General features: G+C 33.6%; 1 protein-coding gene across 1 annotated transcript in view; it reads right to left on the reverse strand.

The window, feature by feature from the left end:
• Nucleotides 1–8,506: 8,506 nt before the first annotated feature.
• LOC138324471 (BAR/IMD domain-containing adapter protein 2-like) overlaps nucleotides 8,507–15,100 on the reverse strand; it is a 67,835-nt gene continuing 61,241 nt past the window's right edge. Inside the window, exons 15-16 of the mRNA XM_069269535.1 lie at nucleotides 13,112–13,136; nucleotides 8,507–9,577 (exon numbers count right to left, since the gene is read on the reverse strand). Coding sequence (XP_069125636.1) covers nucleotides 9,560–9,577; nucleotides 13,112–13,136 — 43 coding nt within the window. The 3' untranslated portion in view covers nucleotides 8,507–9,559. The remainder of the gene's footprint in view (nucleotides 9,578–13,111; nucleotides 13,137–15,100) is intronic.

The following is a 15,100-nucleotide window of genomic DNA, read 5'->3' on the forward strand; positions in this document are numbered from 1 at the left end:
CTTATTTTAAATAAACAAACAGCAGTCAATTTTCAGTGTGCTGCATTTATATGGTCGCAAAAATTTGATCCTTGAAGAACTGATAAACAATAAATTATATATATACTGATACAGTCAAATCACAAAATTTCAAAAACTGCTATAATTTGATTTTCTCGTTTTAGTATAAATTATGAAAAATTTGACGCACGAAAATAGGCAATGACTAAATGCTAGTAGATATCCCTACACCAAATGTGTTCTTTGGAATCATAATTTTTCTGCAGGACAAAGGACACATATTATATATTTTAATAAGTGCACATGCAGATTGTGTCTCATGTGAGTTTAATTTGAGATTTTTTTGTTTTGACAATTACATTATGCCTCAGTAACAAAAGAAAGAAAATGATTTTATACTATAATGTCCCATTGCCAAGGGACTAATGCAATATATGTTTTATATTTTTGTGCCAAAGAGTAGAACTATTTTACACATATGATGAGGACATCAAATCTGTCTACTGTTGTGCATTATAAAATGCTACAAAATTTTATTGAAGAAGAATATTGTTATAATTGTTTCTTTTACATCCTATAAAAAGCAAGGGTCAGTTAAATGGACATGAACCCTTATAGCTGTTCTGTATGACTAGTAATGATTTTTAGATGTCTACCTGGTATTTGTGATTTCATTTCAATAATCGCTTATTGAAAACGTCAGGAAAACATTGGGAATACTCATCTCAAATATTGGGGATGAAAATTGACATCATATCTATGTAGTAGTAAATACATGTAACAGTTTGGAGGGGTTCACATCTACCTCTGCCCTTTATATTTCAGGTGTAAGCTCTCCGCAGTCATCGAGACTACTTGTAGACTGTTGATTGTTTCTCTCAGAGCTGTCCCATATCACCAAACCAAAACCTAGTATGTCCTTAATTAAGTTTTCATTATTGATTAATTGGCATTACACCATGTAATAATAAAAAGAAATTGTACATATTAAGATGATAGAATCATCTTTCTACTTTTGGTGCCTTTGATAACTACATGTAACAGTTTGGAGGGGTTCACATCTACCTCTGCCCTTTATATTTCAGGTGTAAGCTCTCCGCAGTCATCGAGACTACTTGTAGACTGTTGATTGTTTCTCTCAGAGCTGTCCCATATCACCAAACCAAAACCTAGTATGTCCTTAATTAAGTTTTCATTATTGATTAATTGGCATTACACCATGTAATAATAATAAAAAGAAATTGTACATATTAAGATGATAGAATCATCTTTCTACTTTTGGTACTTTTGGTGCCTTTGATAACTTATATTGTTTTTACATCTATTACCTGTAATTAGCCAGGAATTGTTAATATACACAGAAAATGAGTCACTTGCAGTTGTAGCTGGGTGGGAGCAAGGGGGAATAACTCTTTCAACCCAAATGACATCAATTTATTAGCTCACCTGGTCCGAAGGACCGAGGTGAGCTTATGGGATACCGTATCGTCCGTCGTCTCTTGTCCGGCATCAGTGTCTGTCGTCTGTGGTCTGGCGTCCAGCGTCTGTCATCCGTCAACAATCGACTTCTTCTCCATAACTGCTGGTCGGATTTCAACAAAATTTGACTGGTAGCATCCTTATGGGCTACTTACTGAAAATTGTACAAATGATGGGGCTGACCCCCCCAGGGGGCTGAGGGGCGGGGCCAAAAGGGGTCAATTTGGCTATTTCCATATAAACGACTTCTTCTCTGAAACCAAGCATGGGATAGCACCCATAATGCAATGGTAGTATCGTTATAGGGTGGTTATTCAAAATTGTACAAATGATAGGGCTGACCCCCGGGGGGCCTGAGGGGCGGGGTCAAAAGGGGTCAATTTGGCTATTTCCATATAAACAACTTTTTCTCTGAAACTAAGCATGAGATAGCACTCATAATGCAATGGTAGTATCGTTATAGGGTGGTTATTCAAAATTGTACAAATGATAGGGCTGACCCCCGGGGGGCCTGAGGGGCGGGGTCAAAAGGGGTCAATTTGGCTATTTCCATATAAACGACTCCTTCTCTGAAACCAAGTATGAGACAGCTCTCATAATGCAATGGTAGCATCGTTATAGGGTGGGGATTCAAAATTGTACAAAAGATGGGGCTGACCCCCCGGGGGCCTGAGGGGCGGGGTCAAAAGGTGTCAATTTGGCTATTTTCATTTAAACGACTTCTTCTCTGAAACCAAGCATGGGAAAGCACCCATAATGCAATGATAGCATCCTTATAGGGTGGGGATTCAAAATTGTACAAATGATGGGGCTGACCCCCCAGGGGCCTGAAGGGTGGGGTCAAAAGGGGTCAATTTGGCTATTTCCATATAAATGACTTCTTCTTTGCAATTAAGCATGGGATAGCACCCATAATGCAATGGTAGCATCCTTATAGGGTGGGGATTCCAAATTGTGCAAATGATAGGACTGACCCCCCAGGGGACCTGAGGGGCGTGGTCAAAAGTGGTCAATTTCCATATAAATGACTTTTTCTCTGCAACTTAACATGGGATTACGCTCATAATGCAATGGTTACATCCTTATAGGGTTTGGATTCAAAATTTTGCAAATGATGGGGCTGACCCAGGGGCCTTAGACGGCAATAGATGGGGGGTCAAAAAGGTCAATTAGGCTACTGTTTTCATATAAATTACTTTGTCTCTGAACCTATGTATTGGATAGCATATTTGTATGGTATCAATAGCATCATTGTATGGTTGTGATTCAAAATTATACTTTGGGAGTCAATTTTGCTAATTTTTCTAATTGTCAGAGTCGTTGTGATAATTACTGAAAAACCAGGTTAGCGATACAGGCCCTCTGGGCCTCTTGTTCATGTGTAAAAGACTTAATGAGTATAAAAATTATCAGCAGCATTAAGTAGAAAGGTAGAAAAGTATAATGTAACAAAAATATGGTGCATTTAATTTTGCTTTTTTAAATCCTCTCATTTTTAGTTGTGAAAAGCTTTACTAAATGGTGCTTTTATCAAGTTTGTATTCAGTTTTAAATTCACATAGATAACAGATGTTTTACATCTATATCCGGCATATGTATCCATAACTATGTAGTTGCACTTCTTAAAGGGACAATTCAGTCTACGAGAACATTAAAATTTGTACATATATTGGAAAAACCGAGTTCTAATAGAAATTAGATCAGTCGGTTTTGCTCTGATATGCCAGAAAAGCCCATGGTGGTGAAATGCGTGTGAAATGTTCAAACCCGCTCGCTGTCCGCCATTACACATTGTGGTCGAACATCTTGTATGTCGAACCCTGTCCCTTGCTCGTAAAGTAATGAAACTTTTGTCTAGAACTGCTCAAATCGCTCTGACAGCAGTGTGTTTACTTTATTAGGTGAATTGTCTTGCCAAAAAATCATTTATCACCTCCTCAGTGGTAATGTAGTTCATTTGTTTAACGTGCGTGACTATGGCTAGTATATGGGTACAGCGTACATATTGTACCCGCTTAATCGTATTGATCAACGATTTGTAATTACAACGGTATCAATTAAAATACTAAACAATGACGTGGAAATTGTCAATATTTTATGTTGTATGTTTCATAAGAAATATAGAACAATACATTTATGTCATATTTTACTTTTTGGTTATGTAAAAGAATAAGCCTGAGTGAATTGTCCCTTTAAAGATATTTTCCACATTAAAGAGTACAAACTACCCTGTTAGGTGTTATCAAAATGGAAATAATTCTGAAACAGAGAAATATTAATTGCTCTGAAAGTTGAAATCAATATTATTTTGGGTGTTTTTGATGGAAATTGATTTTGAAAAGTGTCTGCATTTTAGTTAACTTTTTTTGACCAGACATCACCTAAATTTGCCATATCTCTTTCCTTCTTCTGCGAAGATGGTATTATATCTGTCTTTACATAGAATGGCCAGTTGGGCCATACTTTATGTTAAAACAGAAAAAAGTTATAAAAATGTAATGAAGATTAAGCTCATGAAATGAGAAGTGTGATCATAATAAAAGTGTTGATTATATATAATAAAAAGTGAACTTATTCAAAGACTTTATTGACTTTTTGATTGCAGCAATGTTTGGTGTGTGACTCTCAGCTGTTAATTGTGCCTTCATTATAATGTGACATCACAATGGAACTGATTCGTGTACCACATGTTATACCCCATAATGCAGGACTGGTATCTCCAGTGGTAATGGAAACTAAATCTTTGTAATCTTCCTGCTGAAAGGACGTTAGCGTGTGATATCATCACCAATAGAAACAATACAGTACTGTAAACATGAATAATTCCGTGATTTCAGTGGTATTATTTTCATTAAAGATACACTTTCATAGTTTTAGCAACAAGCTTATTCATGGAATTTCCATCCCCCGCTTTCAGGACATATTGTAGGTAAACATTATTGAGGTTAGGTTTAACCTTGGTTGAAACATGAAAAAATAAACTTATTTGGAACTAAGACATTTAACTTTGTTACCAAGTTTGAAGAAAATCAATTAGTATTTATTACTGTTATTGTACGGAAGTGGCAGCAAATGACTTTTTTTTTTATTAAATCAAAGGGCCATAACTCTGCTTATTAAGATCTGCCAAAAGTGGCAATCGAACTTGGCTAATCCTGGCATTTATTTAACTTTGTTACCAAATTTTAACAATATTAGTTTTAACATTTATTAGTTATTACACAGAAACTGCAGAAAAATGACATTTGTTGTAAATTAAAGGGCCATAACTCTGATAAATAACATCCACTGAAAGAGTTGATCGAACCTGGCCAGGCACTTAAGACGTTCAACCTTGTTACCAAGTTTGAAGAAAATTGGTTAATATTTATTAGTTATTGTATGGAAGGTGCAGAAACTGACTTTTGAAATTTAAGCAAAGGGCCATAACTCCGCCAAAAAAGGTTCATCGACAGTTTCGATTGAACTTGGCCTAACCTGTAGGCATTTAACCTTGTCACCAAGTTTGAAGAAAATCTGTTTACATTTGTTACAGTTATTGCATGGAAATGGCAGAAAATGACATTTTTAGTAATTCAAAGGGCCATTATTCCACTAAATAAGGTCTATCAACAGTCGCGTTTGAACTTTGCCAAGCCCTGAAGGCATTTAACCTTGTCATCAAGTTTGAAGAAAATCAGTTTACATTTTTTATAGTTATTGCATGGAAAACGAAGTGTTACAGACAGGCAAACCCAAATTAATATCCCCCGTTTCGGAGAAAGCAGGGGATAATAAAGTTTATACATGTACATGTACATAATATTATGTGCAGGGGAAATTTCGCAATCAAGCGGCCTTGGTGAAATAGCATGAATTACCCCACATTCACAATAACCAAATATTCTGTATTTGCATATTATAGTTATCTGCCCTTGCGGTTAGATATTGATTGTGGTGTTAAGTATTTGCGAGCGTTATCATACTTTCAGAGAACACAATGGAAGTTTTGCTCACAAAATTATGACGTCATAGTGGATACCTACCCGCAAGGGAGGTTACTCTGTAATATCCAACATATTTCACTTACAATAAATCAAGATCAACGACATGGTTTTTTTCATAATATTTATTAGGATATATAAACCCACAGTTTCTTGTTTGGAGAAAATGTAGTCATAACTTTATTATTTTTCTAGCATATACAAATATATAGTGATATAACAATGTTTTATATTTCACAAATGAATCATACAGTCACATGATTAGAAACAATCCATTTACTAGGTATTGTTTATACTTCTCCAATTCAATCATTTTGTGTAAATTATTGATTCATTTCATATTTCTATTGCAACGAAATAATGTAAACCTAAAATTTAGATAATTACCTTTAATCATTTCAATTAAAACAAAATAATTAATAACCTTAAAATTAAATAATTTTTTATCTTTAATAAAAACAAAATATTTATTCTATGATAATAATAGCTTTTGTTATATGAAATGAAGGTGTCAAAAATCAGATCTACCTACAGTATATGACATGTTTACCCCTGAAATTTCATAATGGACTGGTCTAGTCTATGATCTATAAGAGTCAATGTGTGTTTTCCACGGTGAATAAGTTAATATATATTACACTTGCGTAGGTCTGTGCACATTACTCCCACACATTTTACCCTCTTGGCATAATTTTAGCATTGACAAATTGTACATAATTATTATCTTCTCATTTTACTCGAACACACATCAGAGTTACTTAACTCTGGTAAACATACTGGGGATAAACGTCCTATGAACAGCCAGGGTCACTTAAGGTTGGCCAGGTTTGTTAATAGAGGAAAACTGGAGTACCCGGAGAAAAAACCACTGACCAGCAGTCAGTACCAGGTACAAAGGACAAGTCCTGTGATACTGACAAGTAAAGGACACAACAGAGTTACTTCCCTTACAAGGACTGGTTGTCTGAACACCAAGAAGAATCTCTGTCTATCAGAAATACAGTAAATGTACTTATTGTGGTGCAAACAAATGTAACAGAAGGATGTTACATAATAATACTCCTGGAATGGAATTTCATAGAGTTATTGATTTCAGAGTAGTCAAACTTTTATTAATGATTTCTCACCTGATATGAATACTAGATTAGCTCCCCCTGAATCATCATAGGCTTTTGACTCCATATATATATATATATATATATATATGAACACCTCTATAAATGTGTAATACTATTAAGAAGTGTCTGTACGATAATTATGTGTGAAGCAGACTCTTAAAGGGGAGATAATGTTTTCATATGCGAGTATTGTGTGAATCAGACTGTAAGGGGAGATAATTTGTGTGCAAGTTATGTGTAAGGGGAGATAACTCAACATAAAAGTTATGTAGCCATGTATGAATCAAAGTGTACAGTAAGGGAAGGTAATTAATTTGTGACTTATTTGTGATTCAGACTGTAAGGGGAGATAACTCATCGTAAGAGAATTATGTGTGAATCAGACTAGTATAAGGGGAGGTAATTCATATCAGAGTGACTGTAGGGGAGTTAATTCATACAATTTTTATTAATCATGGTACTTTATAAATATCACATACTTGGTAAAGCAAAGAAAAATATGGGGATAAAACATTATTTACATAATATATATATACAAATAGGGTACAATGTATTTGGATTGACTGAATACAGTAGTCGTTAAAATAGGATAATCACAATGTTCAATATAAACAATGACAGCAATACCAATGTTACACCAGTAATAATATAAAATATCAACAATGACATATAACAGCAATACCAATGTGACACCAGTAATAATATATCAACAAATCAAATATTCCTATGTACAACTAGAAAACAATATAAATAAATGGCTTCTGACCTTGTGATCTTTGAGAGTTATCTCCCATTATTTTCTCATTTCATTTACTGACAACATTGAGATATAAGTACATGCCATTTTTTTTACATAACTTTCTGCCATCTGTATTGACAGAGTAATTGACAGAAGAAGCCAGAAGGTACACCTCAAAGATCAGAGTGCCAGGCTTCTGACTAAACTTTCTATTTGGCATTAATGCTGAAGAATTTCTTACAAAAATATCTTTAGCTTGGGAGAAATAAAGCTTTATTTTATCAACGAACATTTATCTATCCACATGAGGGACAAAGTATCAATATTATGTTTAAAAAACAATTAAGAAAGATTCTACCCAAGAAATGACTAGAAAATTCTATAAAAAAAAAGTAAGTAATGTACGTTGTTTCCTTGTGTACAGATATGCTTGTACTACTTGATATAAATTCAATACATTTTGAATACTTTATATTTCAACAAGCCTAAGCATAAGTTCATATTACTATGGTAATAGCTGTCAAGTTAACTCTTACACCCTTATAGACTCATGTGAGCTCTTCTAATCCAAAGACTGGAAAAGCCCATTATAAATTCACAGGGGTAAATGAGTTAATAATCAAATATGAGCACAGAATTTCAGAATCAAGGCAAGTGAGAGTATAAACAATAGAAAATATCTGTTACACAATAAGTGGCAGGTATGGCACAGATTAAGATGACTAGCTAATTCTGTATATTATCAGGTTAAATTCATCAAACACCATAAATCACAGGGACCTGGCACAGATTCCCAACTACTGGTATAATGCATATATATGTGTGTGTATATATACCATTGGTTGTAAATTTGTGCCAAGTCCCTGTTCCAATATCAATTGTACATAGTACAAAAACTTGATCAGTTTTCATTTCACTATCTTTATACAAACTTACATACAATTGAATATAATTGGACATTTATTTACTAATACTTGTAAAGCTGAAAGAACCTATCACACTATATGTTATACCAACTAACATTTACATCTGTCTAGGGGAGATAACTCCTAAACAATTCTAGTGTACAGAACCACAAGCTAAATAAGCTGCACATCATTAAAAATTTACCCTTTATCTAATAAAATAATAATTATGTTTACTATATACTAGGTCTTATATACTAGAAATGTGACCATATTTTATTAAAAGAGTTATTACAAATACTGTGTACAACCCAAATAAACTTAGATATACCTTTCACACAATCATTGCACATAGTAATTTTAGCAACAAATCAATTTGCAAAGGAAACAATACAGTATTTCTATTTTCAGTCAACATTTAATGAATATTTTAATTTAAGTTCAATGTTCTTGAGGCTTAATTCCAGAACTGGGCTAAATACAGAAAAGGACTAAATTATGTCAATTGAGTACCTTAGCCATAGCAGAAAAAACTGCAAAACCTAAGAGTAAATACAAATACTTTTCTTTCTCCCATATCTTCATAAATCAAGTTTTCCATACTGTAAATATGGATATTTTCATGAGTGGATTTATTCGCTAAGCAAGCTTTAAAACTGTTTACAATGTGATCCTTTTTTGGTACTGTACATGTACATCTATGGTGAAATTATTCACATGTAAACATTTACTTTAATATGAAGATATTTTCAAGTATATGAAATGAAAGCGAACGAAGAGAAAATATCTACCTAGCCAATAATTCCACTTGTAATTGAACATGAATGGATGTTGAACAATTATTCACTCTAAATAACCGAAATGACCAGGGTACATTAGCCTCCAACACAAGTCACTTTGGGTTTTTTCAGCACCCAAATAATGTTACCGTTACTCATTCACCCCTAAAGACACTTTTGAGTTCTTCTAATCCAAAGACTGGAACAGTCCATTGTAAATTTTCAGGGGTGAAGGAGTTAAAGCCATTTGTATGTATCCACATAAAAGAGATTTTTTGTGTGAAAGCTTTTGCTTTGTAGTAGTATCGATCATTAAAGTAAATAAATACGTATACAAACTGTTGATAGGAATGTAACTAAGAAATATTTGGTCATGTTAATATCTGGAATGTTGGGGTTTTACTAATACTGTCTGTTGTTATTAATGCTATATCATAGCACATCATATCCCAGGTTTGGATTTGTCAGTTTGGATCTGTTGTTTAACACAGTACATCATATTCTAGGTTTCGATCTGTCGTTTGTTACAGTCTTCTTCAGGTTCACAGCGGCAAACTTAGGATTTCTTTTGAAGCTGCAAAAATAAAGACAGATCTTAGTTAATCTGTTCAGCTGATACAAAGGTACATATAAATGTAATCTACTAAAACATTAATTAAAATACTAATATATACAGATACATTATTTTATTAATATAATAAAGTATACACTTTTCATAATAAGACTAATCTGGACTACTGCATATACCGGTAATTGACTTCTTAGAATCTAAGCAATGAATATCATCCATATTTGATTGGTAGTATGTGTATCGAGTGGGGAAACCAAATTGCACATTGTACAAAATGGTTTCAGATGCCTGGATGTTTGCTATCCACTCAGTTGCTTTTGAATGAAATCGGGATTAGTGCATCTAGTTTTAGAATGAAGGAAGTTATTTACTTTTATCTACAGGTGATCTGCGTCACTCACACAAATTGTTGAGTCCATACCTGATATATATGTGGAACAGATCACCAATTAACCACAAATGGTTCACTAACGTTAGTATTAACCATTGAAAGATCACTAGTTAGAATATCAACATATGCAATACCTGGGATAGCAAGAAATGTAGATATCAGTTTTGTATAAATCAAACAATATTAGTGTATGTTAAAGATTATCTTGCAAGAAATCTTTGATTGCATCCTCATTTTGACACGTCATGGAAAGCTAGTTCCTGTGTTCTAAACACGAACCTTTCTAAATAAACAATCATTTTGAAATTTGTTTAAAGTAAAATAACTCATTCTCAAAAATATTTGCCTTCAATGGATCACTAATAAATCATTCTGTTAAGGCTAAAGTGCAATTCTGATCACTAACAAACCATTGTGTGATACTTATCATATAGACAATAAACATCTGTTAAGGCTAAGTGCAATTCTGATCACTAACAAACCATTGTGTGATACTTATCATATAGACAATAAACCATTCTCAAACCATGGTTTGTTTGTTCCAACAGATCATCCTGGCTGCTGTATGTAAATTAGTGGTTTGTTACTGGTCTATTAAATGGATCAGTAACAGACCACTCAACAAACCATGGATTCATGGTTTCAAAGTTATTTTATAGTGATTTTAATATAATCAATTTCAGGGTTTTTTTGGGTTTTTTTTTTATGGGATTTCCTTCTATTTTTTTTTCAAAAGTTCAATTAAGATAAAGAAATAACTAAAAAAATTTAATATATATAGAGAGAAAACCTCTAAAACCAAAGCCATGAAGATATACATTCACTAAAGACTTGTATAACTAAAGTTCATAATACAAATGTAGTTGTTATACTAGCAAAAATACGAAAGACCCATATCCAAAACTACTGATAATAGACATTCTTTGAGTCCCTTTTCCTGTTGAAGTACAGAGAATGGTGTATATAATTAACAGAAAACACACATATATTTTCATCATGCAGTTGAGAAAAGGTGAGTACATGGTTTATTGTTTCAAACAGCTTATATTGGTCACTTATCATAGCATTTCTGTCAAGTTATCTCCCTTTGTCAATATTACCTCCCTTTGTTAATATTATCTCCTCTTGTCTATCTTTTAAATCAGGTTTTCTTCCTTTGTGAACGATATGACATCTCTTTATCGATGTTTCAATGGTTTCCATAAGAATTACATTTAATTTTGTGTATTAGTTTGAGTTGAATAGCCATCACACTAGCCTGTCCTGTTGACCCACGGTTTAAAATTTATGTGTTTTGTGAATGTGATAAATCATTAATTCTGATATGTTTTGTGAACATGACAAATTGCTAAATTTTATATGTTTATTTTGAACGTGATAAATCATTAATTCTGATATTTTTTTCTGAATATGGTAATGTATTGTAGGTAGAGCCATTAAAATGTGACTGATGGTAACTGATACCACTGTGATGTTCTGGATTTTTGTGTTACTTAAAATATCTGTGAGTCGAAATACAATGACCTAGTCAACATGACAGTGCTTGATATGGTAATAGAGGGAGATAACTCTGTAGCAGACTGTGACCTTGATGTGACCTTGACTCACCCTCTGTACCATCCTATAGACACTGACTGAACTAGACCTGATCAACCACAAATAAAACACAATCACTCAACTGTGAAAGTCACTCATCCACCCCATAATGGACTTTCGAAATTATCAAGTGTGGATGAGTTAAAGTAACACTGAGAGAGATTTGATATACTGCATAGCTGGTTATTTTCGTGGGTTGAAATTTTCGCAATTTGGACTAAAAACAGCAAAATTAAATTTTAGCAGTTATTGAAGTTTGACTGTATATTACAGTATATCTAATTAATTAGATTAGTATTTAATTCTGGGGTGGATCAAATTTTTGCGATCATAGCAATATATCGACTGAAACCGTGAAAATATCAACCTCTCAAAAATAACCAGCTATGCAGTTTATATAACCATGAAAGAAAATTATAAAATAATGAAGACTTAAATTTTGAAATGCTAAAATAATAAAACATCTAAACAGTTTGCAGACAATCAATTCATATTATGAAATTTGTTTATGAAATTCTGTTATCCAATTCCAGACAAAAAAACATTGATTTATGAACTTAAATTTTTACCTGAGTGAAATCACAATAAGTGTTATTACCTGTGACATGTCTTACAATATTTATGACATGGCGGTATGATATGATGATAAAAGAAGACATTTTTTGTCTATTGATATCTTGTACCCATACAAAGGTTTACATTTATACTGTACGTTATATATATATATTGTATCTTCTAAAGAAAACGGGTAAAGCGGATGATTGATTAACATTATATGCATTTAACATTAAACAGTTTCAGAATATGGTTATAAATAGATCCATGCTTTCTATGTGAGCTATATTGCTATGTCACAACTATACAATTATAACATTTAATCAACTCAGGTTCTCGGTATATTTGTTTATCATGATATATCACAAGTGATTCCAGGGCGATTTTGGCACCCACCTGATTGATGATCTATGTCTATCAAAGGAAATAGGGATAAAAAGAACTAAGTTTATCAGAAGAAAATTTTTTATGAAGTTTGAGAACAATGCCTTCAGTACTTTCTGAGGAATAGTGATAACAAATTTAAATCGTCAAAATCTAAGATGGTTGCCTGTTGACCATCTTGTTTCTGGATATATATGTCCTAAAATGCAATATGCATAATTCAAGGCACATAGAAAATATACATATAAAATTTGAGATAGATTTCTTCAATACTTTCTGAGAATTAATGATAACAAACTTAAATTGTCAAAATCTAGAATTGCTGCTTGTCAAACTATTTTTTTTATACATAATGAAACCTTCCATCTAAAATTTGAGAAAAATACCTTTACTACTTTCTGAGAATTAGTGATAACAAGAATCGTTCACGAAGAGAGAGACAGACCACGGTCAAAAGACAATTTGAATAGCCCATCATCTCATGATAACTGACTAAGAATCAATATACCAGCTAGCTAGATGTTAGAAATTACACAAAGCTATGTCATATTTTGTACATGCTGAATATATCTGATTCTGTTTAATCATGCGGATCAGTACAAACCACATACATGCAATTTACTTTCACTCGAAAGCCTGCAACAGAAATCGAACACACCAGATATGTGGAAACCAGAAATTTCAAAACCAGATGTTACACATTTAGTTGATCACTGAGCAAAATATGAAAATATAGTTCTTTCATCCATTTTCACAGAATTGATATTTTTGTTATTCTTATATCAGTTCTTTTAATAGTACATTATATATTGTTTAAAGTGTACACGGAATGGTTTGGCATATATGGCTTGATAAATGCGTTATTGGATAAAATTTAGAATGGAGAAAGTGCGAGCTTCGTAGCGGTTACGGTATTGGAGATAATGCGACTATTCTCTAGAACACACCTGAAGCTCCAAGCCATTGACCCCGATTCGGGACCCCTGACCTGTGACGTCACGAGAACAATGGGCCCTACTCTACTCGCATAAGATAGAGTGGATATTTTCGGTGTCTGCCATCTAATAAAAACTATCTGTTGGTAAATATCGATTTTAAATACACAAATACCAGTGTACATGTCCGATACCTAATTAATATTATCCTCAATCACAGATATGAGTTTAGAATACGCTTGAAAATAGGGATTTAAACCATGCATATATTGATGTACCTCTCGTAGATAAATGAACATCTCTGCGCGATTACTGCATAATTATAAACAGTACAAGAGGCCCATGGGCCTTAACGGTCATCTGACTCATGGCACAAAACAACAAAGTCACAGTGTAAAGTATTGGCCAACGATTAATATAAACAATACAAGGAACTCCTTAGTTGAATATGTAAGTTTCTGAAAAAGGTAAATGTCATTTGTTGAACAAACTTGGTAGCCCTTCATCCAAATATGGTCGAAACCCATTCAAGGATTATATAAGGAGGAGTCAGATTTTAAAGCCAAATTTCAGCAAAGCTCCCATTTTGGACCTCGGTCATACTATCCCCATGGGTCTTACCTTGGTCCTTTATAAAATATGATTGTCCTTACCTAAAGTTCCCCCTTCTGAATCAATTAAAACCACTATAGACCAATTTTCATTGAGATCGAAGACTGAAACCTTAAAACAGGAAGTGGGCCAGCGGCCATCTTGGAATACCAAAATCTTTACGAAAATGTTTGCATGTTGTTCGGCATCAATTAAAACCCCTATAGACCAATTTTCATTGATATCGGAGACTGAAACCTTAAAACAGGAAGTGGGCCAGCGGCCATCTTGGAATACCAAAATCTTTAAGAAAATGTTTGCATGTTATTCGGCATCAATTAAAACCCCTATAGACCAATTTTCATTGCAATTGGAGATTGAAAACTTAAAACAGGAAGTGGGCCAGCGGCCATCTTGTAATACCAAAATCTTTACGAAAATGTTTGCATGTTGTTAGGCATCAATTGAAACCCCTTTAGACCAATTTTCATTGAGATCGGAGACTGAAACCTTAAAACAGGAAGTGGGCAGGGCGACCATCTTGGAATATCAAAATCTTTACGAAAATGTTTGCATGTTGTTCGGCATCAATTAAAACCCCTATAGACCAATTTTCATTGAGATCGAAGACTGAAACCTAAAAACAGGAAGTGGGCCAGCGGCCATCTTGGAATACCAAAATCTTTACGAAAATGTTTGCATGTTGTTCGGCATCAATTAAAACCCCTATAGACCAATTTTCATTGAGATCGGAGACTGAAACCTTAAAACAGGAAGTGGGCCAGCTAAAATTAAGAAAATTTGCCCTTTTGGGGCCCCACCCCTCAGTTCCTAGGGTTCGGACCTGACTCATTTATATAAAATATAATTGTGTTTCCCCAATGATGTTTCACACCAAATATAGATAAAATTTATCCAAGGATGGAGGAGGAGTAGGATTTTAAAGCTAAAATTAAGAAAATTTCCCCATTTGGGGCCCCATCCCTCAGCCCCTAGGGGTCGGACCAGGCTCATTTATAATATGATTGTCCGTCCCCAATGATGTTTCACGTCAAATATGGATGAAATCAATCC

This window comes from Argopecten irradians, chromosome 5 (genome assembly GCF_041381155.1).
Source record: "Argopecten irradians isolate NY chromosome 5, Ai_NY, whole genome shotgun sequence".
Taxonomy (NCBI): Eukaryota; Metazoa; Mollusca; class Bivalvia; order Pectinida; family Pectinidae; genus Argopecten; species Argopecten irradians.